Below are 24,821 nucleotides of genomic sequence, written 5' to 3'. Positions count from 1 at the left end.
GATGGGGCAGCCACAGCTTCTCTGGGCAGCCTGTGCCAGTGCTAAATATCTAATTTAAATCTTGACACTTTCAGTTTAGAGCCATTCCCCCATGGAGGATGTTTAGAGGTACCAGTGTGTACAGGCAGCTGATGCACCTGTGCAGGTATCACCTGCGTAAATCAGATTATTCCACACTTTTGTTGCATTGCAAAAGTACACACCAAAGGCACAATTGGGAACCATGCTGGAGACAGCATAAAGGTTTTTACACTTCCAGATTCTTACTGAATAGATGTACTTTTCTCTTTTGAGAAAAACAAACCAAAATTAAACAATCAGATAGTAGATGTTCGTGATACATCTCCATGAACCAGTTGCTCTATGCACCTTCCCTGGCATAATTCACTGTTTGGAGACAGCTCAGGAGGTGCAGCTGATGTAAAATGCAATAATCCCACATGTTTTAGTGGCAGTTCCTGGGGAGAGCAGACTATTCATAGCACCACTGCATCATCTTGCTCCTTGTTTTACAGTAATATTCCCTTCACTGATATGGATCCCAATGGGCTTGATGCATCCACTTTCCTTTTAAACCAACATCATCCTACTCAGGAACTATTAGAGTAGTGCAAATCACCTTTAAACACCTGTGTGTGCAGAGTCCTTGCTCCCTGAGAGATTTCCTCTCTCAGCTAAAGTTCCTGTGTGTTTGTACTTGCAGGCAGATTTATCCCAGTTGGAACATGCTTCCCACCTTGTTCCTGGCTTCCTTCAGGTGGACAACACTGACACAAATCTAATCAGTATCTGCTAAAAGTACTCACTGCTACTTACCCCAAGTCTCCAATCCTCCATCTGACAGCATTTCTGATTTTTTTAAATGAATTGATAAAAAAAGGCTGCTGGATTTTTATTAAAATCAGAACTCAAGTAAAAGAAATATCCATCCATCAAAATGTTTAGAATTGTGGGGTTAGGACCAATAATGAGTCAGGTAGTAAGACAGATAATGAGTTGGTGTGCTAATCCACATCCTTCAAGGTGGTCTACAGACCACTTTTCCTAAACTCCTGTCCTTGCCCAGCACATCTGCATTCAGAACTTACAGAAATAATTTTTGGAAATAATTTAGGGAATCAAAACCTCTCTCTATTTCAAAAGGGCACTATTAAGCTTCTTCCAGTCCTTGCAACTCGGATCTGAGACCCAAAGAACGCTTGAACACAGAAACTGTGAGCAGTGCCTGGCTTGATTCTGCCATTTACAGAAAACTTTGAGAATCTCTCACTGCAGAGCTTCTGTCTTTCAAGAGACTAAATATTTACTGAGTAACAGCAGGGACACTGACATTTTTTATTTATAATTCTCATTATCAATGTGGTGGAAAATATTAACAAGTTCACTGGGAGTTTTCTGCATCATGGATTTAATCTTCATGCTGGTGAATGTTCCTGGGCTCCTCCTAACTTCTATTGATATGATTTAGGTATAGCCTTTAAAAAAATGAGTAGTAAGAACTATCTTATCTCAACCAGTTTCTCTTGCAGAAAATGTGCATGTTTTCTGTAGGGGCCTGATCTGTCTGGCCTCATAAGCAGATGCACAGGGAATGTATTTTCTGAGGTCTGTGTCAGACAAATTCATGGAAGAAATATTAAGTATTGTTGAATGCAAAGGAGGTGTTTATGCTTCAGGAAGCACTGAAAGCTTGAAACTTAGCTTTCAGAAATATTGTTGTACATTTAGGTTGTCCTGGTACTCAGTCCTAAATAAATATTGTCTGTTAATGTTTGATGGATTGATGGATTTATGGTTTGTCCCTCAATGCATCTTTAAAAGCATTGTTAAAAAACTGTAGGGTGGTGTTTTAGCTGTGAAACTGCTGTCCTTTCTTTTGTAATAAACTGATTGCTTTAAATTCTCAGGGGTAAAGTTAACTGTGCTGTCCCAGCCTTTTGCCACATTCCCAGTGCCCATGAGAGCCAGGGCCAGCATGATCCTCGTTGCCATACTGGGCTCTGCAGCATCTGCATTCAGCATTGTTCTCACATTCTGCTGGTTCAGGAAGAGCAAAAGCCACAGTAAGTTGGAAATACCCACAAAAATTTAAACTCACAAAACCCCTTGTGTTATTTAGCAAGTCCCCAGAGTGGGCACAAGGGGTTTCAGACAATAGAACTCAGGAAAAGCTCTGGGATGTTCAATAATTAGGATATAGTTTGTAGTTTATGCAGAGACAACAGTTGGGCTTCAATAATCAATGTGGGTCCCTTCCAGCTCAGAATATTCTGATTCTGTGATAGTTCAAGGTTATACAGTTTCATGCTTATAAAAGGGGTCTGAGTCCAGACAGATATTACAAAAAATTTCTCTTGGAAAGGATTGTACAGCCCTGGAAAAGGCTGCCCAGGGCAATGGTGGAGTCACCATCCCTGGATGTGTTCAAAGGTGTGTGGACATGACACTTGGTGACATTTATATATTCAAGCAATATTCTACTACACATTCAACAATCCGTTCAATTTTTGGATTGAATTAATAATTTCTGCTGAGCAGAGGATGCACTGAGAGTGATGGGACTGTGTGTTTCTGCAGAAACAAAGACTGAACGGCCTCATCTACCACAGGACAGCACCAAGAGACCCAGGGAACAAGCACAGCCTCCTGCAGCTCCCTCCAAGCCTTGCTACCATCAAGGACCAAATAAAAGTGGAGTGTCTGCAGCAGGAGGTGAGACTGCAGTTCATAAATGGTTGGACATGAAAAGAGTCAATTTATGTCTTTTAACATGTTCAGGTGTTGTCTGGGAAGTGATGGAGTCACCATCACTGCAAGTCTTCAAAAAAGGTGTGGGATGTGGCAGCTGGGGAGAGCTTTAATGGTGAATGCAGTGGTGCTGCCTTGGTGCTTGGACTCAATGATCTAAAAGGTTTTTTTCCAGCTCCAATGATTCTATGATTCTGTAGGTTTGTATGGGATCAATGGCACATTCTCAAAAGGTCTATCTCTTTATTGCCTCCTCCTTCTCCTCCCTGATTTTCTCCTATTTCATTTCATCTCCTTTAATGCAGGTGGAGTGAATTCCCAGCTACCCTGAAGGCAGCAGCACAATCCCCCTTGTGCTCCTGCTGTGATTCCTGGGGTGTCCTGTGCAGGGACAGGGCCTGGATTTCAGTGATCCTTTTGGGTCCCTTCCCCACGATTCAGGGTATTCTATGATTCAATGAGTCCATGACTTTTCCCAGTGTTTTTGGAGTAGGGCAGGGACCAACACTACTGATGTCCCACATGCCTGGAGGAGCAGGGCTCCTCCCTGCCCAAATCTCCAGGTGCTGGAGGGGGATCAAAAGCTCTGGGCAGGTTTGCAGGCTGTGAAGGACTGCCCTGAGTTACACTGGAGGTGAAATAACCCACCCAGGGCTCATTTGCAGTGAGTCCAACCCAGCAGCCCAGAGCAGCTCCACTCCCACCCACCCACCCTGTGTCCCATTCACTCCCCAGGGTCCTGCCACCAACAACCCTTTCCTGCACACCTCCTTTCATCATCCTCTGATCAAACCCACTCCTTCTGAGGTCACAGGAAAGCAGACAGCCCCAGGGGCATGAGGCTGGCAGCACAAAGCACCGGCTTCCCTTTCTGCAAGTGTGAAATGTTCTTGCAGTAGTTGAGGGTTGTTTTTTTTTTAATCTCACCTGCCAACAGCACAGATCTGAGGGCATTCAGATAACCCTGCTGAACCCCCCATTTACTCTGGTTTGGGAATTTCTTTTTCCTCCTTCTTACCGAAGCCTGTGGATTACATAAGAGGCAGGAAGAGGCGAGCTGGAGTTTTATCTCCTTTTAATTAGTGTCTATCACAAAAGCAGAGGGAGAGAGAGAAGGAAGAGAGGAAATTCTGCAGTTTATGTGTTTTGATATTTGCCATACTCTTCCAAAACACAGCATTCAGCTGTGTGCCTTAGGACACATATCTGCTATAAATTCATTTTTTATCTAATTTGTCTGAGATCTAAGCTTCCTGTGGAGGTCTGAGATCAAAGGATCTGATTCTGTCTGATGTTGGCTCTGACACATAATGCGTGCTGACTTAGTTCTGTCTATAAACTCGCAGTGGGAGGCTGCCACTCTCCCTTGGCACCTTTACATAGTGAACTTTCATTTTGGCTGGGGAGGCTGACAGGTACAGCGTTGATTGGAGCCATCATGTAAATAATTCATGGGAAGGATTTTCTTTTTTTTTTGTCAGAAAAAGGCAATCCAGCCACTTAGAGTCTTTTAGGAATAGTCGCAAGACAAAAAAGATTCCCCAATATGTTCAAATCTAAACAAGGATAACAATATCTTAAGTGAATTTAATACATATGACTTGGAAATGTCTAATGTTTGATTCCCCCCTATTTAAAGTGCTGTTGGTTTTGGAGAGAGAGAGAGAGAAGAAATCAAAGCTGCACTCTTTTTGTTTAGTTTCTGCTTTGTAGCTCTTCCCCTCATAAGAAATATCGCTTTTCTAACACAATTAAGTGTTCAGAGCCTTTATTTATTAATCACCACAGCAAGACAGAGATTTTCTTGTTGGTGGATGCTTGTAGAGTGCCAAGTCCAGTGGATCAAGGGCCTGGATATTGTACCAAAAGGAGCAGCTGAGGGTGAAGATGAGGGAAAAACCAAAATGCACAATTATGCAGTGCAGCAGGGAGAAGGGATCAAGATACTGCCTTTCCTAACCTTGGTCTAACAAGAAAATCTCCTTAGCTTTTTGTAATTATCTCTCTCTCGAATTGAAGAACTTTTGATGGACAAAGGCACTGTTAACAGAGCACACCTGGAGCTGGAGGAACAGATTGTTTCTTTTTGCTTTTTGCAATTTATTCTGGTGGTTCAACAGAGAGCTTGTATCCTCCTACAGTTATATTTCCAATCTTCAGTTTTCTGTCCTTTCTCTGAACCTTTCCAGAATGGTTCCTGATTGATTCTTACCCTGTCCTTGGACATCTTCAGCTGGAAATCACAGGGTGTTCCTGAAGATGTTATCCCAGTCTGGGTCTCCCCTTCTGGCTCCTGGTTTTGTCAGATCAGCTCCTCCTCCTTCCTTTCTACCAGTTTGCCATTTTCCCCTTGTTTTACAAAATTTCATCAGACTCAATTTCAGTTTAAATTCCAAACCACCAGTGGAAACACTGAATATCTCCCATGTCAGTGGTAGTGTCTAGTACTGCCCCACATCTCTGAGAATTATTTCCCATATATAATTTCTACCTGAGTTCTGTTAGCTGGCACTTAATCCTGTTAATCACATGCTTCATGATATTGAATAGTTTGTATTTAATGTTTAAAAATCAGGAATCTCAAGGCAGTACTTCATCCTTGAAACTGCTTCTATCCAGAAAACTGGTAGCCTCCTCCATTGATTCAAACTTGCTTGAAAAACCTTATTTCCACCGTTGAAAATGGCACCTTTGAAGATGAGAGAGTCAATAAATCTCCAGAACTAACATGAAGCTTTGGTATAGGAGATCATGACCTTATTATCTTGTTTATGTGTCTAAAGAAGAAAATCAAACCTGGTGATGTGTGTAATTTATACCTTAAATCAGATGACTACCTAAAGTTAAAGCCAGCTTAAGAAGGAAAAGTGCTAAACATAATAATATGACTGCTGAAATTTTGGTAACAACTTTCTGGTGGATTTCCAAGAAGTACAACCCTGAAATTTAAGTTTATGAGTGTACAAGTTGAAAAAAAACCAGCCACACCCTTTAATAAAAAAAAAATGAACATGAAGATGAAGTCATTGCCAGGGCTGTCAGAATTCAGGTTGGTCAAGGAGTGTCTGGACAACCTTTCTGAAATATGATTTAATTTTAGGTGTTTTTGTGAGAAACAGGGGTGGTACTCGATGACCCTTTATGGGTCCCTTCCAATTTGAGATATTCTATGATTCAGCAAATATAGTTCCAATTAATGAATTACAGGAAATACAGAAGAGAATGAGCAGCCATGAGGCTGAATGTCACAGGCTGTTCAGGGTTAAACTGAAAGGACAGACCTGAAACTTCAGAAGTGGTAATAACACATTTTCTGGTATTATTTGTGCTAAGGACCTACAATGTGTGGTGATAAATGGACTAAAATAGCTGATTTTGTCCCTAACACATGGAGGCATTGACCAGGACTAGTTCTGGACTTGAAATGAGTACTAAAGGTTCAGGTGTAAGCTGATGGCATTTTTATTTTTGTGGGGGAAGGGAGAGGATTACAAGAAAACTATAAATGTTTTTAGCATTCACATGAAGCTGCAAATTAAGCTGCCAATAATGGCACATTCTGTCAGCTCAGAAATTATCTGCTGTGTCACTACAAGTGACCCTACCTCTGTTATTGACAACCATTTGATATATAAGAATGTAAACATTTCCAGAGGAAAAATGTATGGTGTATATTTACCTTTTCCTGCATTTTTTCTATGTCATTTTTTAAAAATAGCACTGCAGGTTCTGCCTTGAGTAGGACTCAGTTGTTAGAAATACAAAGTTCTACCCTAAGTTACAGCCTGTTTCTGAAAGGGATGATGCATTTCATGGGTGTGTAATATTAAAATATTATCAGTCATAGCAATACATAGCTTACTAAGAAACTGTATTCTATACAATTGATTGTTAAACATTTATTCAAAACATTTCTGAATATTGGAGATGCTCTAGCAGCTGTTAGTGTATCAATAAGCACAAATCAGCTGGGTTTGCTGCTTTTTATTTATTTGTGGAAACAGCTCATGGCTGTTTGGCTTTGCCAGTTTATTTTTGCCAAATTGAAATGTATGGCCATTGAAACTATTTCTGTAATAGTAACTGCTTTTCAATTAATCACAGAATCATGGAATGGTTTGGGTTGGAAGGGACTTTAATGCTCACCTGATTCCTCCCACCCTGGGCAGGCACACCTTCCACTATCTCAAGTTTTTCCAAGCCCCATCCAGCACTTCCACAGTTTCTCTGGGCAGCCTGTGCCAGTGGCTCACCACCCGCACAGGCAAGATTTTTTCCTGATCTCTAACCTAAACCTCTCCTGTTCAATTTAAAACTCTTCCCCCTTGTCCTCTCATTGTCTGCCCATGTAAAAATGGGATGAATAAATTAAAAATTATTGATTCATTAACACACAGCAAAGGCATAAAAGGATGATGTACATGAAGGTGGGGTCTGCCAATTATTGTAAGCAACAAACAAGTCTTGCTTTCACAGATATGGAAGGAAGTGGAGCAGTGGGAGCTGCCACAGGACCTGCAGAGGAACTGAACCTGCAGCCCCATCAAGCCAAGCCAGCAAGAAAGCCAAGCACTGCCCAGCCCAAGGCAGGTGACAGCCACACCTTTCCCTCGGCCAGGGAAGGTGACAGTGACTCTGTGGAGCTCCAGCAGCCTGCAGTGCCAGGGTGCTCCAGCCAGAAGGAAGCACCCCAGCCTGCAGCTGGGTACAGCCAGGAAGGAGAGCAGGCTGAGAGGGTGGCCCAGCACCAGAATGATGTCAGGGAGTGCATTGCCATGGTGGCAGCAGAGGGGTAGTGTTGCTTTGTGTGCCTGAGGCACAGGCACACGTGTTTCTGTCCACCAAAAGTCCTTTATTGATCTCAATAACTCTTTTTATAACCTCCTAAATGTATCTCTCTAAGCTCCTGTGATTGGTCTGTCCAGGCAGGAACCATAGGTCCAAATCCTTGTGTGGTTCTGATTCTGTCCTGTCCCTGGTCCCTGGAGGGCTGTCTGTCCCACCAGGCTGCTTTTCCCACACTTGGCCAATTCAGATGCCCAGTACAAGCCATGGGGTACAGCAGTGATGGGAAGGGATGAACCCCTGCAGTCACTGTGGGGCTGAGCTTTGGCCTCTGTGGTCACAGAAAACCAAGCAGGTGTTGGGATGGGCCAACACCTGGGCAAGTGAACCTGCAGCCAGCTGCAAGGATCTTTGATGCTGGCCTTCCTTAGTTCTGGTTTACCAAAATATGAGTATTGGTCTAGTACTGATACTCAAATGTGATGGACAAAAGACTCTCTAACAATTTAAAGTTAGTGAATGTTTAATCAGCACTGGGCAGCAGCGTGGGGTAACCCCCTAATTGCAAAATTACAGGAGGTCACAGAGTCTATTTATTGACAAAAGGTTCAGACAAATACATATTCATAATACCAGCCCCTCCCATCCCTGCTTCCCATGGTAATTAGCTTGAATGGCAATTAAGCAGCGTGGTTGGCTTCTTGAATTAAGTCTGGGGTCGTTTTTGTGGGGAGGGGTCTGAAAAGGAGGAAGTAAGGTGAGTCTTCCTCACCCTGACCTTTTCTATTAATGACAGTACAAACGGCTTTTGGGGCAACTCCAGTTTTGTAAAGAATGAGTTTTTGGTTGCAATTGTTCGTGTTCTTTGGACCTACATACCAGTTTCATCCTTTCCCATTGCAAGCACAGCTAAGCAAACATAAATTGACAGGCAACCAATTATTTAAGTTTGAGGTAACTATCTCAAGCCCAGTTTCTTCCTAATTTCTTTACGATTAGTGTTTCAGTTCCAGAATGGGGAGGGTGCATCCAAACTGCCCTGTGAGGACAGTTTTGACTCCTCCAAAACACTCTCCAGGAGTTGTTTTGGGGAGTGCTTGGTGGGTCAGCTTTGAGATTGCATTCAGAAGCAGTCAGGGGTCAGCCTACAACTCAGCAGGGTTTCTGACACTGCAATGTTCTAGCATGGATTTAGTCTTGGTGTCTGGAGCATTGCTGGTGAATATTTATACATGTAAATATATAGAATTTTTCCCATTTTTTCATTTTATTTTCATTCAAAATCCTCAGTATGTACATAAATATTTCCCTTTTTTTCATTTATTAAACTTCCTCTGTGCCTTGAGTAAGTGTTTCCATTCTGCTCTACTTAAACCTTTCCTTTTTTATTATTTTTAAATTTAGATTAAAGTATTTTACTGAGTAAATCTTCACTGTGACATTGTTTTCTGACACCTTTAAATCACTGGCTTGTTATGAACACTAATCTTTATGGATAATAATACTACTGCTGATATTCTTCAGTTGCTCACAGAATTCCTCTGTGCTTTGCTTTACTGAGCTGGAAGATGAGGAACTTTATTATGCCTTCTCTGTTCCATAAAATTCTTGATTGCAAGATGTCCTGGTAGCACTAGATAAAATTTATACTCCTTTGCAGAAAAAATAAAAAGTTAATCAGGAAGATGATGTTTCTGGCCAGATTAGCAGTAGGTGACAAAGTGAGAAACCCTGATTTGGAAAAAACTCAAACAAACCACAAACCAGTTCTCTTCAAGCTGAAGGAGCTAAGGTGCAGATTCTGTTCAAGCTGCTCAGGTTCCTGGGCACAAAAATAAATTCACCATCTTTGCCTTCTGCACTGTGCTGTCTTTATAATCATATTTTTGAGGTGAAATTTGACTGCACACTGAGCCAGGATTCTCCTTGAGTGAACAGGAGTTTTCCTGTTTTAAGACACTCATGGATGAAAATTTTATAAAATGCAATGGATCAGACTTTCTGATCTCTTCCATGGTATAGAAAAGCCATTTATTACATTATTTTCTGCAAAGGCCAAAATATTATTATTGGGAAGATCCCCAATGATCATGATTCAGGATCTGAATAAAAGTTATACAAAGACATCCATGTCTGATGAAATTATTTGGAAACACTTCTTTTCCTGCACAGCTGCTACCCAGTTTCAGATGCTTTCACAGGGCAGCAGAGCCTTCCTTCTCTACAGAAATACAATTCCTCCACTTCATGAATTCTATTTCCCTTCAGTGTTTCTACTTCCAGTAAGTGACTCCATCACATCCAAGCAGCAAAAAAGAAAATAATATGAAATTACAGGTCAGTATTCCCACCAATAATATTGAATGTAAGTTATATGAAAATATTGTACAGAAAAGAATTATTTGGGGGAAAAAAATCAGACATACTGGAAATAGTTAAGGTCTTTAGTTCACAATTCTTTAATTTATGCATACTTTGTTTACAGAATAAGTAATGTCTTGTGTATCTGGACCTGTAATGGAATTAGCAGGGCTAAAAGTCTTTAATTGCAGCATTTTCAACTGATTGAGTGGTGACATGTGGGAAAGAAGGGGGGGAGAAAGTGAAACAAAACATGGTGACAAATGGGTGCAAGATTAAGCAAATCCTGACTTGGTGACATTTAGGGGATCTTGTGTATTAGAAAAAAAAAAAAAGAAAAAGAAAAAACACAACACTGTAGTGATCAGAGAGGAAGATGATAATGAGACTCAGTGGTTGAAGTGGTGCAGTGGTTCCATGGCTAAGTATAAAATGGCATCTAATTGGGTTTAGACTGGCTGCAACAGCAATTGGATGAAATAGGATCTAACTGCTTTGTGGCTGAGGGGGATCCAGATTTATTTTGAAATTTTTTCCACGTATGTTTTCCATGACACCAAGTTAAAATGCTCACTCTTACAGGAACTGTGGGATTAGATGAGAAGCTGTGGCTGCCCCTGGATCCCTGGCAGTGTCCAAGGCCAGGCTGGGACAGTGGAAGGTGTCCCCACCCATGGCAGGGGGTGGGAACAGAATGGTCTTTAAGGTCCCTACAAACCCAGCCCATTCTGTGGTTCTGTGAACAGCTCCGAGACCCAAAGTCTTTCTGGACAGTCATGTTAAATGTCAGAAAAATTTGACAAGTTTGGCTCTACTGAAGCCAATGGCAAAAATTTCATTAAGTTTGCTGGATTTGGGATTTCCACCTGGTAACCTTTTTTCTGTAGTCCCATCTACAATACCTCTGAGTTCCTTTATTGATATAAATGAGAATATAGCTGAAAGGATGCCTTACTCTCCAGGTTTTTCTGAAATGCTAGACAATGTATGGTCAAAATTATTCTTCTTCCTTCTTTTTATTTTTCCTCCCCATTTTGTGGGAGTAATACATTTTCCTCTTATGTCTGAAGTAGAGGAGTGCATTACAGACAAATTTGCCTAAGGCTTTGGGCCAGAGCTGATGAGACTTCACGAAGATACAGAAACAGGCACATGGATAGGGAAAAGAAAGCCTGTGAAAAATTAAAATGACAAGCCTGGTTAGGGAGCAGAGATAACTGGTGATGTAGTAAAATTAATTACAGTCTGGGTTGAAGAAATTGTGTGCCTAAGACAAAATTGAAAAAAAAAAAAAAAAGAAAGAAAAACCAAATAACAGCAATGAGATTATAAACCTTTTGATCATCTCTATAGGGTATAACTTCCAGTCCCTATTTATTATGGTATATATTATGGCATTTATTTCTATAACATGAGAGGTATAAATGGCAAATAAAGGAGGCAAATGTCCTCTCAGAAGGTTTTTCCCTGAGCTGCTGACTCTGCAATGAATAAACTTATTAACAGTGAATTGCACTCAAAAATATCTTCCCTGGACTAGGAGCTGTGAGAGGAAACCTTCAGTGGATCAGGGAAGGTGCATGATGCAACACTCCCAGGGTGATTATGGACACTTACTGATTATCCAGATTCACAGGGTTTTAGATGTGATTTATTGCAATCATTATGCATTTGTGAGAATGTGAAATAATTCCAGCTTTCTACCTAATGAAATATGGGAAATGCTGGGTGATAATTTGTTGAGCAGCATTATTTTGCAAGAAAAAACAGATATCCCAAAGATGATTCCAAGGTTCTACACACCAGCAAGGGGGGATTTTTCTGGTATACATAAGGATTGTGTTTTTGGGGGAGTGGGGATTGGAGGTAGATGCTCCCTGAGGCACAAAACTTCACATGTTGGGTGATGTGATGGGCTGCACTGAGAGACACTGAAGCTCCAAGAACTCTGAGGCCAACCTTGGAAGAACCTTTGAGAAGTACCAGAGCTTCTTTTCTCTGGCTTGAACCTCTTTGTGCAGGGCTGGGGCTCCAAGAAGCTGCCACTAACCTTCTCCTCTCCCACTAAAACATTTCAAAATTTTCAGTTTTCATAAAGTAAAGTGAACTACGATGACCATGCCATTAGTGAGTTTTCCAAAAAGGAAAATAAAAAGATACAGAGAAAATTTTATCTTTTAATGGAAGTTGAAATATCTTTTGGAGGAGGGTCGTTTGGGGAGGTATTTATGCTCTCCTTTTGCTTTCTTATTCTTTTCTTTCCTCTTTTCTTTCATAAAGAGGAGAAAAACAATGGGGAAGAACCAACAAAGAGGAAAATAAGAATAGTTTTGAAGTAAGGCCGTGGCAGAAGGCTGCACATAAACAAGGTCATCCTCTGAACTGTTTCCATATTGTGTTAGACCTGAGGGCTGCCAGCGTTGGATACTTGGGGACAAATATAAGGAAAAGGAAAATATTAAATTAGCCCTCCCTGGGTCTTGTTTTAAGCAAGATGAGACTTCTGGGATTGTTGTTGCTCCTAATGACTTATTATCCCTGAACACTTTATAGAATTGTAGCACTAATATAATGTTTAAGTGAATTATCTAGATCCTGTAGGAAAAAAAAAAAAACAATAAACAACCAACCAAAAAAAACCCAACCAAAAAACACCAAAAACCAAAAAAAATCCACCCAAATTCTGCTTTTATTTTAAGTGCCCTACCTGTTATCTTCCAGGGTTTTATTTTGTTTTGTTTGTTTGTTTGTTTCTTGGTTTTTGGGGTTTTTTTGCATAACAAATAGGGAGCAATACTTATTCACCTTGCTTTCCAGACCTACCACACATTCCTCATCACTTTCCAGGTTCTGTGGGAGTCCTGTGGGATTCAGGCACCGGACTTAAAATTCAGCTGGAGAGATAAAGGGCAATACAGGAAGAGAAGGAGAATATTTATACTCAATCCTCCTGCAAAAAAAGCCCTCTTGATTTGTGCAGTTAAACCTGTAGGCATGTGGGTGCTGTCTGGGACCCTCACCTTTGGTCCTCAACTAGGAGCCCAGAGACAAAAAAAAAATAAAAGAAAGAAAAAAACAGGGATGAAAGGGTTTAATAATAAACCCATACACTTTAATTTTGGGAAAGAAGAAGAACAGAAAGCAGTGACACAGGGTGAGAAGGGGTCTCTGGAGCAGCTCTGTGAAGGATGGACTTAAGTTGGACTGCATTTGGAGCTGAGCACAGGGCACCACCCAAATTCCCTGCTGCTTGGGGTGAGGATCACCTTTATTTCCCAGTGGGTCATTTGTCCATACAAATGTGGGTTGGATTAATTTGTGCTTTCTCTCTTCCAAAGTGCATTAAAGATGAAGCGGTGCCAAGACTTGCAGCCGTCAAAGGGAGCGATGTTAAAAATATCCCACCCTTGTCTCCCTCCCCAGACTGTCTCTCTGTGTCTAGGTGCTGACAAAAGTTATTTGTCGTATTCCCTTCATTTGGTGAGTGACAGGAGACTGGTGTCAAGTGAGAAAATGAAATGTAAATTTTATTAAACACCTTCTCATCTCTGTGTATCAATCCAGATTCCAGCCTAACACAGCAAATCAAATCCTGTCTTCACCAGGCCTGAGGGCACGCAAAGAATCATTTCTCCTTAATACCATTCCATCCTAGTAAAATATTTTTCTGTTTAGTAAATGAAAATTTAAAATGCAAACCCTATTTTAATCCCAGAGAAAAGATGTGCATTGCAGGGAGAAGGATGCTGCATTTTGTTCTGTTCTGCCTCGTGCTTTCTTCTGTTTTCAGACACACAAATGGCGATTAGCTGAAACAAAAATTACAACTCCCTTTTAACACTTGCCCAATGGGACTTTTTATCTTCATGTCCACCACTAGGCTTAGGAGCTTCCTAGTTCAGAGATGATTCAGTATCCATTTGTTTAATGTACAATTGTATGGTAGATTATATGATGCACTGAAGTCTGAAACACTGTTCCCAAGTGAACAGCGCCACAAGTTCATTGCTGTGGGTCTTAGCACCTCTGGTTCTTTGAAAATGAGATTTTGCTCCACTGTGAGAGGCAAAATTGTCAGCAAAGGAAACTTCTGCTGAGCAAAATCATGGCTGATTTGGGTCTTGGTATTCACCAAGAGCAGACCATAAAATAATTGGTTTCCTTTGGTAATGGGGAAGATATTTATGGCTATTTATGTGAAGAGTTTGACATTGGGATGGAGACAATGCATACAGGAGATAAAACCTGAACACAGCACAAATTTGTCTTTACTCTCAAGAGGTGGTACTGGAGAATATGTCCAGGTTGTGGACTCACCATCCCTAAAAGTGTTCAAGGCCAAGTTGGCTCTGAAAACTCTGGTCTAGTTGGAAGGTGTCCCTGCCCATGGCAGGGGAAAGGAATGAGATGAGCTTTAAGGTCCCTTCCAGCCCAAACCATTCTGTGATTCCATTTTTATTGAGGCCACTGATTAACCAACCCACCCACCATTCATCTACACTGATTACCCCTAAATATTAAAAAATATTAAAAGTTATGTGTCTAGACTGACTTAACTGTCTCTTGCTTGTGGGTAATATCAGATATGCATCCAGGAGGGTGCTGCTCTTCATTTTTCATGCACAGCTGTTGCAGGACAGCCTGAATCACCCTGAGCAAGAGTCTGTTTCTCTGCAGGTGTTACCTGAATAACTCCAATGACAGAGTTGACTCTCAGCCTTGTTGAGCCCTCATTTTCATCCTAACCCAGCTCAGCACTTCTTAGTTCCAGTGGAGTTCTTCACTGACCAGCCCAAAACTCAACATGAGATTTTTTCTGATGGAAAAAGTGCAGAAGTACTGCAAAAGTAGAGGTGCTGTGGAAATTTCACCTTTTGAAAGTTGCTGCCTGCTCTTCCATTGCCCCTCTTAGCAGGACCTCACCCAGTACCAGTTTACCTTGGAAATGGGGTTCTGGAATTACCTGGTTTCCCCACCTAAATCAGCTCTAAGAGTTTACAGGAATTCTGGGCTTCAGCCATCTCATAGACCCAGGAGCCAACCAGATCAGTCAAAGCTCCCATCTTGCAGATCCTCCAGGAAATACCCACAGCACCTCATTTCAAGGAGGCTGAGGGTATATATAGTCCCCAAAAACCTGGGAAAAAAAATTCTAAAGAAAGCTGAATTACATAAAAACTATTATTTTAAATATTTTTATTTAAAATTTTTGATATATTGGTATTCTATTCTAAATTCAGATTTTCCCTTCCAAGAGGAATAGTAGAATTCCCATCATCTTCAGGAGGGAAGGCCATGCTGTTGTTCCATGAATCAGGGATAGATGACACAAAACAGGGAAGAGTTAAGCAACTCACTGAAGCTTGCACTAGGAGCAAGTGGAAAAGAAATCAGAAAAAATCCCCCATTTCCTTTGGCTATCTGTCCTGAGACAGATTCACTACAGCATTTTGGTTATCTAAGCCTGTTTCAGAGAGGAAAATGAAGACAGGCAACACTGAAAAAGTAATGCAGGGCAAGACTTATGAATTAGGCTGGATATCAGCTGTCCTCAGTTCAAGTCTGCATCCTGCCACCAATTCCCCTCTCTGACCTTAGGCCACTCATTTAATGTCTCTGCCCCTCAGCTCCTCACGTGCAAAATGAGAATGCTAATGCAGCTTTGCTCCCTCCCTCAGCCCACTCTGCCCACTCAGGCTTCAGGCTGCACTGAGGCTCTTTCTAATTAATTATTTTCCAAAAGTGCAGCTCCATCCTGGCTTCCCAGTCACCATTGAAATCTTCCTTGAAACAAAAAGGTAACAGTGATAGTAGTAATAGTGATATAATAGAGGTAGGAACAGAATTAGATATAGAAATAGTAAAAGCAGAAATAGAAAAAAAAAGAAAATTAAAAAAAAGAAATAGAAATAAAAAATAGAAAATGAAATAGAAAATGAAAATGAAATAAATAGAAATAGAAATAGAAATAGAAATAGAAATAGAAATAGAAATAGAAATAGAAATAGAAATAGAAATAGTGATATGTTAGAGAAAACAATCGTAATAGTGGTAGTAATAGGGATAGATATGGAGATAGATTTATAAAAAGAAATAAAAGAAAAAAGTAGAAATAGAAATGGAAATGGAAAAAAGAAAGAAATAGAAATAATAATGGAAATAGAAGTAATAGTAGTGATAGTGTCAGAAAAGATGGTAATAGTGATAGTAATAGGGATAGATATAGAGATAGAAATAGATTTAGAAGCAAAAGTGATAATTGAAATAAAAGTAGAAATAGAAATAGAAATAGAAATAGAAATAGAAATAGAAATAGAAATAGAAATAGAAATAGAAATAGAAATAGAAATAGAAATAGAAATAGAAATAGAAATAGAAATAGAAATAGAAATAGAAATAGAAATAATAAGAGCACCTGAACTGGTTTCATTTGTAAGGTGTTGAGGGTTAAAGGGAAGGAAAAAAGGAAAGGAGAAGTGCAGTCTGTGCAGAGGAGCTGTCATGTCACACAAATTGTCAGCTTCCCTAATGTCACCAATCCCTCCTCCAAGTTAAATTCTCCCCTGCCCCCAGGTAGGCGGCTCTGGGGCTCCATCCACACTGCAGATCACTCATTTCACACTGCCACTGGGCTTCTGCACCATTCTAATACAGAACCCATTGCACACTATGACTAATAATGTTGGCTGTATGAAAGAATTATTTATATAGAGACTGAGAAAGGCCTCCTTGGATTTCCAGACAGGACAGTCTTGATTTGGAGAGAGCAAAGCATAAAATAACTCCAGGGCCATTTCAGGCTGTCGGAGTCTCCAGGAGACAAGCTGACAATTGGTGCTTGAATTTGAAGCTGCAGATGTGTGTGCTGTGGTAAAGCCTCTTCCCTCATACCCTGGAGTCCCCTGTCCTCAGAAATAAAGAAGGGACATACAGGGAATGCCAGTCAACACAGGCTTATGGAAAATAGCTCCTGCCAAACTAAATTGAGAGCTCTTTTTCTGATGAGATTACAAGTTCTGTTGATAAAGACAGCACTATTCAACCAATAGGCATCTGAGTTGTTACATGATGACATCTTGATTACAAAACTAGGGAAAATGCACAAAATTAATATGATGCACCTTAAGTGGATTAAAAATAGGCTGAGAGCATCAGAATGTGTTCACTGCTGGGCAGGTCTGTTTCTGATGTGGTCACAGAGGGACCAGGTTATCTATAAATAAAAAAGTTGAACTGGAAGTTGTTATTCAGTCAATTGGTGATTTATTATCCATCTTTCAGAGGATGATAAATGATGTGAGAGGACAGATCCCTTATGTTGTGTGGATCAGCCACGTGTGGATGCCCCATCCCTGGAATTGTTCAGTGTTGGACAAGGCTTGGAACAGTGAAAGGTGTCCCTCCACATGGCAAGGAGGTGGAATGAGATCTTTAAAGTCCCTTCCAACCCCAACCATTCCAGGATTCTATGAAATGAGGCACATTTTGTTAGGATGGAAAAATTATACTTAAGGATATGCCTGGATTTACTAAGGCAGAGTTTCTGGTGACTGAGAACAGCTTCTCATCATTATAGGTAATCACTAACAATTATTTTTGTCAGGATAAAGATCTTACAAAGAGCTAATGTTATTTAGGTCCACAGACAGATTTTAAATAAGAAGAGGTTGCTTTTATTCTAGGACTGACACTGCTTTTGGTTTAGGTGTCTGCAATGGCAGAAGTAGTTTAGAATTTTGTATAGGGTTCCCAAAGGAAACACAGATGAGGAAAATTCTTTGCTTGGCAGTAAAAGAAGGAATTTTCAACCAGCTGGAAATTAAAACATGAATGGTGGGGGACTTAGGAAAGAGAGAATGAGTACAACCTCACCCCTCATCCTGGGAAAGTTTTTACAGGTGACAATGCCATGCCCTGACAGGAGAGAGCCCAGGAAAGGAAGCAGGGCAGCAAGGAGCACCTCTGACACCTCCAGTCCTCTTTATTCATTCAGAGGTGTTTCAACCCTCTAATATTAAAAAAATTCCCACACAATTCAGTCTTTCCTGCCTGATTGTGTCATGGTGCAAAGCTTTGAAAAAGTATGAAAGCTCTGATGCATTGTCAGGAACCTAACCCATATTTTTCTTATGAATCTCGGGATCTGCTCCTCAAAGCATTCCCCTCAATGTGAGAGAAGTTTCCAGTGAAAAATAATGGGTGCAGCAGCAGCCACCTGTGTCTCTTTTGGGCTGACTTCAAAGCCCATCCAAGTCCACGAGGTCCATTCTCCAGACATATATTTTATAGGATCTAAAAGATAAATGTGGTTAATTTACTGCTTCTAGTCATACAAACCCTCTTTAAAAGCCACAGAATCATTGAATCATAGATTACAATTTATTAACTTCAAAAATTCTACTTCAAGTAACTTCTAAGTTTTGCAAAGTTTATGAGGACAGTGCATTCTGCATGGATCATTTTAATGGGCAGGTTGAAAACCTTGAGCTCAGGTGTAAACTTGTTTTTCAGCTCCAGCTCTTCTCTGTGCAAATGGGCAAAAATTAGAAAGAATAACTAGTGTTAAGCCACCAAATTCCTCCTCTGCTCTACCAAGAGATGACACATTTAAGCTCATTAATATTGCTTAATAGGCGTGTTACAAGGATGATTACAGATTAGAATCATATTCCTGTGCTAAGATTGCTGCTGAGGCTAAGATCTGATCTTAATCACCATAGATGTTTCAGAAATGAAAAAAAAAAAGCCCTAACCAGCAGGACTATCCTTTAAAACCACTGCACATATTCTCCTCACACCTCTCAGGATATTTTGCTTTGGTGAGGCAAATATCCTTCATCTCAAGGTTTATTTATTGGTTTATAATATTCCTGGGTTGCATAATAGAGAGATGTCTACTAATACTCTAGAGAAAGAGGGATTTCTCATGAATTTTATACAGATAATTTCCTCTGGGAAGTGCTGAGTATGATACCTCCTGAAGGACTCTGTGGAAAATTCATGTAAATAAGGGAAAATGGATTCATGGCTGCAGCCTGCAGTTATCCTGTGAGCAGGGCTTTGTGAAAGGAAAGCACCAAGGGCTGAGAACGTGGACTCTTTCTTTGCACACAATGGGCTGTGGTGCACTACAGGGATGCTGCTGCTGCTGCTTGGGAGGTCACTGAGCAAGGAACTCACAGGGAGACAATTCTGCCTCCTTGACACCTCGTGCAATGGTCAAAGTGGATTTATTTTGGGCTGACAACAAGAAGGACCTTGCAGCAGACATTGCATGTTTTATGTTCCCTCTGTCTGTTCCTGCTGCTCAGGGGGCTGTGAAATTTGGTGTATAATTATACTGATCTCTCAGTGCTCCTTCCTGAGCTTGCATCTCCATGACCCAGCACCTCTGAAAGCTTCAGAACTTGTTCCATGCACACTTTGCCTGCCTGTACTAAGCTGTGCTGGTCAAGAGCACCTTTAATGCTGGCCTGAGCAGTCTTTCAGCGCTGAAAATACAATTTCAATGTGCTTTCCAAACCAGAACACCCATGTTATCTCACAGACACGAATGAAATCAGCCCCATGGTTTGGTGTGAGCAATACAAGTAGAGTTGAAATGTATTTGTTTACTCATAGGCACAGACAAGAGGGGCAGAAAAACCCCTCAGTTATGGGGTGAGAGCATCAACCAGCACTTCAGACCTTCTGCCTAGAACACAAATTATTTAAATTTCTCTGTAGGAGAAGGGCTTTGAGTGTCATGCTTCTGTCTCTGCAGCTGGTGAAGGGTCTGGAGAACAAATCTTATGAGGAAGAGAATTGGGATTGTGAAAGGAGGTGGGAGACAGGTGGGGGTCAATCATTTTGACAAGAGGAAACAGCCCCAAGTTTCACCAGGAGAGGTTTGCATTGCATGTAGGAAAAGTTTCTTCACCAAAACCCTTGTCCAGCCCAGAGGTGGAGTCCTCATACCTGGAGGGATTTAAAAGCTGTGTAGATGTGGCACTTGGAGATGTGAGTTAATCATGGCCTTGGCAGTGCTGGAGGAAGAGATTTTATTGTAGAATTTACTGACTCTCCATGTTAGATCCCTAAATGTGGTGACAAAAATTTTGACCTATTTTCTGTAATTTTTTATAATTGAAAATTAAATATTTAACTAAATTTTTTCTCCTTCAAACACATTTGTTTAAAAATTTGCTTTGGAAAATGCAGTGCCCTGAGCTTTTAATGATCCCTGGAATACTGCTATATTTTTAAAGAACTTTGACCAAAATTGTCTGTTTTCCAGACAAAATTTATTCCCTGCTTTAGAAAACTTTCCACTTGAATGCAAAGGCAGGAGAAGTCAGGGACTGTGCACTGGGACTCTTGGTTTGACTGGGAAAGGTGGAAACGTGTCCTTTTATAAAAGAGAAGCTTGCTGTCAGTGGCAGGAGTATTTCCACTGTGCCTGCTGAATGCAGGTGTTATTTATTCCATTTCTTAGTCTGAGCTCTGAGTGTCCACTGGGTGCATGGAAAGAAGTGTTAGATCTGTCTTCCTTTCCCATTCCATGTAGGTCATAGACTCATTTAGGCTGGAAATGCCCTCTGAAATCATCAAATCCCACTGTTAATCCAGCACTGCCAAGCCCAAAATTAAACAAAATTCATAAGGACCACATACGCATGTTTTTTTAACTATTCCATGGACAGAAATGGTTGCACTTTTGGAGATATATTATCAATCTGGATGTCCAAAATGATTGCTTATTTCTCTTGCACAAAAGGGGAAAAATTAAAAAACCCAAAACACTGAGTGTTCTTTCAGAATGAACCATGTTTCTACTTTTTGCTGTAAATTCTTCCACTTTAAAAATAATAAATGCACAGACAGGTCTTGAGCTTCTGGAGCAAAACAATACTTCCATATCTCTGGGAAAATAACTAAAAACAAATAAAAACTCCTACTGTATTTTTATTTCTTTTCAGGAAATATTTAAAAGAGACCATTAAATTTATAAGTGACAATTCCTATTGAATATTGCACAGGTATTGCTGTCAGGTCAAAAAGACACACCTGATACATTATTAGCTTTAAATTTGAATGACAAGAACTGGGAATTCAGGGGGTTAGTCTGTGTAAAGATGCTGTATCCTCACATTTCTTTTACTGGTAGGAAAGTTGAAACAAACCCCAAGATTTTGTCTCAAATAAGTCCTCAGAACCTTCAAGGAAACAGATAAACCCTGAGTTTTGTTCCATCTCACACAATATCTTCTCATGGCTTGAATTCCTATTCTCAAAGTGCAGTGGAGAAAAAATAAAATAGCAAAATGTAGAAATCCATATTCAGGACAAAAAAGTGAATCCTCAGAGGGGTTAAGCAGGCACAGAGGAGCTCTTCAGATTCACACCAGCTGAGCATCTGATGCCAAATATCACTAATGAAGTCACCAAGCCAAATAATGCACCCATCCTATTCCCCTGCAATCATTGCAATGCCCCTCCCAGCTGTTTCCAACTGTGTCTCTGATCTCCTTGCTAAGACATTTAAATCTCCTGTTTCATTTGCATGGTTATCCAGTGAAATAGCTCCTAGTGTTTCTTTTCTTGTTTGCAAAACTGAGCAGAGGGGGGAAGAGGAAGGCGGGGGGTGGGTGTAGAAATGGGAGGATTTATCTACACGCAGGGAAATTATTCAAATCTGACAACTTACTTTTGTTCCACGAGAGACTAGCTTGGAGGCTTGGACTCTCACGGGGGCAGATAGCCTTTTTGTAAAGTCTTACCATAATTAGTATTTCATCCCATCTTGTTTGGCATCCAATTTCTGCACTGGTGGAGCTGGCTGCACTGGAGGGACCATGACTTTGTTTTGTTGATGGTGTTGGTTTTGGGTTTTTTTCTAACCCATGAATGGGTTCTCAGGTCAGCAGATCAAGAACTCTGCAGGAAAAGTACCTGCAGGGCAGTTGGGATGTGGAACAAAGAGCAAGACCCAGCAGAGGACAGGAAAGAGATGTCTTGTGATGGGGACAGAAGAATAACTTGGCTGGTCCACATCAAAGATCCACTTAGCCTAGTGACTAAAAGTGTCCAGAGTGCAAGAGAATAACAAAACAACAGGACAGCAAAGGCTGGTGTCTCCCCAGTGTATTCCCCTACTCTCCTATGTCTTACAGCTCAGAGGAAGCTCATTTCTGTTCAACATTCCTTGAGGATTTCTGGCCATTTATTTGTCCTACTGGATTTTTTAAACCACACAAGTTTTGAATGTCTTCTTGATATCATTCAGCATTAGTTTTCTGAAGTGTCCTTTGAAGAAGCAGTCCTTTTAAATGTTTCAAAGCTGTCTCTTGAGCTATGTATTTTATTTCATACTCCTTTTACTGAAAGAGAGTGAATGGTCTTTCCTCTTCTACTGTGTCCCCTCTTCATCCTCTACATCCCTTTCCAGGATGCATTGATCTATTCAATTTGTAGGGAACTGTGCCCTAGAAGGACTTAAAAGCCAATTTTTAAAAGTGGTTCAGTGCCTGTGTAAGTTTTGTATGTGTATATATTGTTAAATATTAAGCTCTAAAACCTGAATTAGTGTATTATCTTCTACCTTACCTATTGCACTCCATTTCATATATTTTCCACCCCACCTTTTTCTCTTGCTCTTGATTCATTAGTCTCCCTCTCCTTCCACAACTCCCACCTCTCTTTTGTCCTGGAAAAATTATCCAGCTTGCCTGTTTGTTTCTTTCCCCCTGTAGAACACATTGAATTACAACTTGGGCAGTGCTTCCCATACAGTGGTGGCTGCATCTGACAATGTAAAAAAAAAAAAAAAAAAGAAAAAGATACAATAATAATGAAAAATTAATCATAAGATATAATAAAGAAGTTGAAAAGCATCATCCCCACGTGCTCTATTCACTCTCATGCCACATTCCAATTTTTGGTTATTTTTTTCATTTGTGCTGATTCTGGTTTGTTATTTTGCCCAGTCAGAAAGTTGAAATCTTTCTTTCCAAGGCAATTGCATCTTATTATCTGTGTGGTTCCCAAATCCCTTGTTCAACTGGGTCATAAAAGGCTGAGGTATAATGATGGCCATGTTTTGTTGGGAAGAATCTGTTACCAGTATCCTCAGACATTTATACTCTGCAGAATCCCAACTTCCTTTCCCACTTCACCCCAAGGCATGCAGCACATATTCTCAGCGTGAGGCAATAAAAACATCACTGTGGCCATAAGGCAGACCTCCCTTTTAAAAAACCAACAAACCCAACAGAAAATAATATTCATGTTCTAGGGCCATGGAGGCATCTCTTGGGATCCTCAGAAGCTGTGGCTGTGATGCAGTATGGATGAGACAGTTTCATTTCCAGATTTCACAGAATCACAGGGTGATTTGGGTTGGAGGAGACCTTAAATCTCATCTGATTCCACCCCCTGCCATAGATGGAGACACCTTGCACTAGACAAAAAAAAATTGTACTAAACTGTGGAATCACGAGCTGTTTCTGAGCTACCTGAGCTTAAAACCAGGTAAAAAACTTAAAAGGTAAAAATCAGGTAAAACCAGGTAAAAACCAGGAAACGAACTCCTTCACTTCCCTTATTTAGCACTGTAAACATAATTTAGAAGGCTAAAATCAACATAAGTGTTCATGCTTACCCTACTGGTAAGGATGGTGGATTTGGGTAGGAAATAATAGGTTTTCCCTAGGAAATGCTGAATTTCTGCACTGGAGAAGCTGCAGCCAGCCTTGGGCTGATGCAATGCTTTTCTTGTCATTTTGAAAGGAGCCAAGAGAACTGGGATTTTTCTGCCAATGAGCAGCAGGAAGACTCCAGCACACAAGGAACAGAGGTGCTGTCCATGCACAGCACACTGTTAGTGGGACACTGCAAAGTCCATGGTCTTGCTTTTTGGTCTTGCCTTTGTAAGAACTAAATCTGCAGCACACACACAATTATTACAAGAGGAGCTACTCCCACCAGAGAAAAGGAAGAAAAAAAGAACCACAGAGAGAGGGGTGTAGACTATTGACTCCCTCAGCTACAAATGGGCATCGAAGTGGAGTGTGAGGAGTGAATATTAACATTCAGCTGGCTGCTACTGCCAGCCATAATAGACATGAGCATTGACTAGAGCCAGTATTAGTGATGGTACTGGGAAACCATCCTTGCTCTTGGCTGCCTGAAGGCAGTAGTGATCCCCTGCTTGTCCTATCTGTCAGTCTATTTGATCTCCAAATGAATTGCTTTTGATAACAGCTATATAAATGCAGAACTGTTCCGCTGGGCCTTCTTAAATGAGACTCCTCTCTTTCATCTCCCAGTCATTTCAAAAAGCAGATAGACTTGTTAGAGGTTTTTAATGCAATGATTTATGTTTTATCTTGCCTGGTTTGAGGCAGCATTTATTTAGCACTAAATTCTTCCCAAGCCTATATATGAGGGAGAAAGGTTTCAGCACAACATTTGGGACTTAAAATAGTGTGTCTGTGTGCACATGTGTGTGTGTGTGTGTGTGTGTGCACTCTGCCTCATCAGAGGGAAATAAGGGATGTGCTTTCTTTTTAGGAATTTAATGCTCCAATTCACTTGGATCATTGCAGCCAAATTAAGAGAAACAGGAAGGAGACAATATTTAATAATCCTCTGACTGGTAATGTTCAGTCTGTGGCAAGTAACAAACCCTCTGGAGAGGAAAAGAGTGAGCAAAATGATGTATTTTTATGGCGTTCAATAAAAGAGAAATCTCTGTCTCTTTTTAAGTTATTACCATTGTTTAACATTAGCAGGGTGGTTTATTTTTTTCATTTTCCATTTTCTTATTGCTGAGAAGGACATGCAGCTGTTTGGATCTAAAGGTGAACAGCTGATTTTTAAAGCTCCCATGTTAGAATCATGCAAACATGGAATGGTTTGGGTTGGAAGGGACCTTGCAGATCCTCTAG

At 40.6% G+C, this 24,821-nt stretch overlaps 1 protein-coding gene across 1 annotated transcript in view; it reads left to right on the top strand.

Annotated features, from left to right (window-relative positions):
* The window catches only part of PKHD1 (PKHD1 ciliary IPT domain containing fibrocystin/polyductin), a 236,715-nt gene extending 229,171 nt beyond the window's left edge, over positions 1-7,544 (top strand). The window contains exons 65-67 of the mRNA XM_042779098.1: positions 1,908-2,063; positions 2,578-2,712; positions 7,225-7,544. Coding sequence (XP_042635032.1) covers positions 1,908-2,063; positions 2,578-2,712; positions 7,225-7,544 — 611 coding nt within the window. The remainder of the gene's footprint in view (positions 1-1,907; positions 2,064-2,577; positions 2,713-7,224) is intronic.
* The last annotated feature ends 17,277 nt before the right edge of the window (positions 7,545-24,821 follow it).

Source organism: Catharus ustulatus, chromosome 3 (genome assembly GCF_009819885.2).
Source record: "Catharus ustulatus isolate bCatUst1 chromosome 3, bCatUst1.pri.v2, whole genome shotgun sequence".
Classification (NCBI taxonomy): Eukaryota; Metazoa; Chordata; class Aves; order Passeriformes; family Turdidae; genus Catharus; species Catharus ustulatus.
The sequence above is the reverse complement of the archived record's forward strand: the minus strand, read 5'-3'. Positions and strand labels throughout refer to the sequence as shown.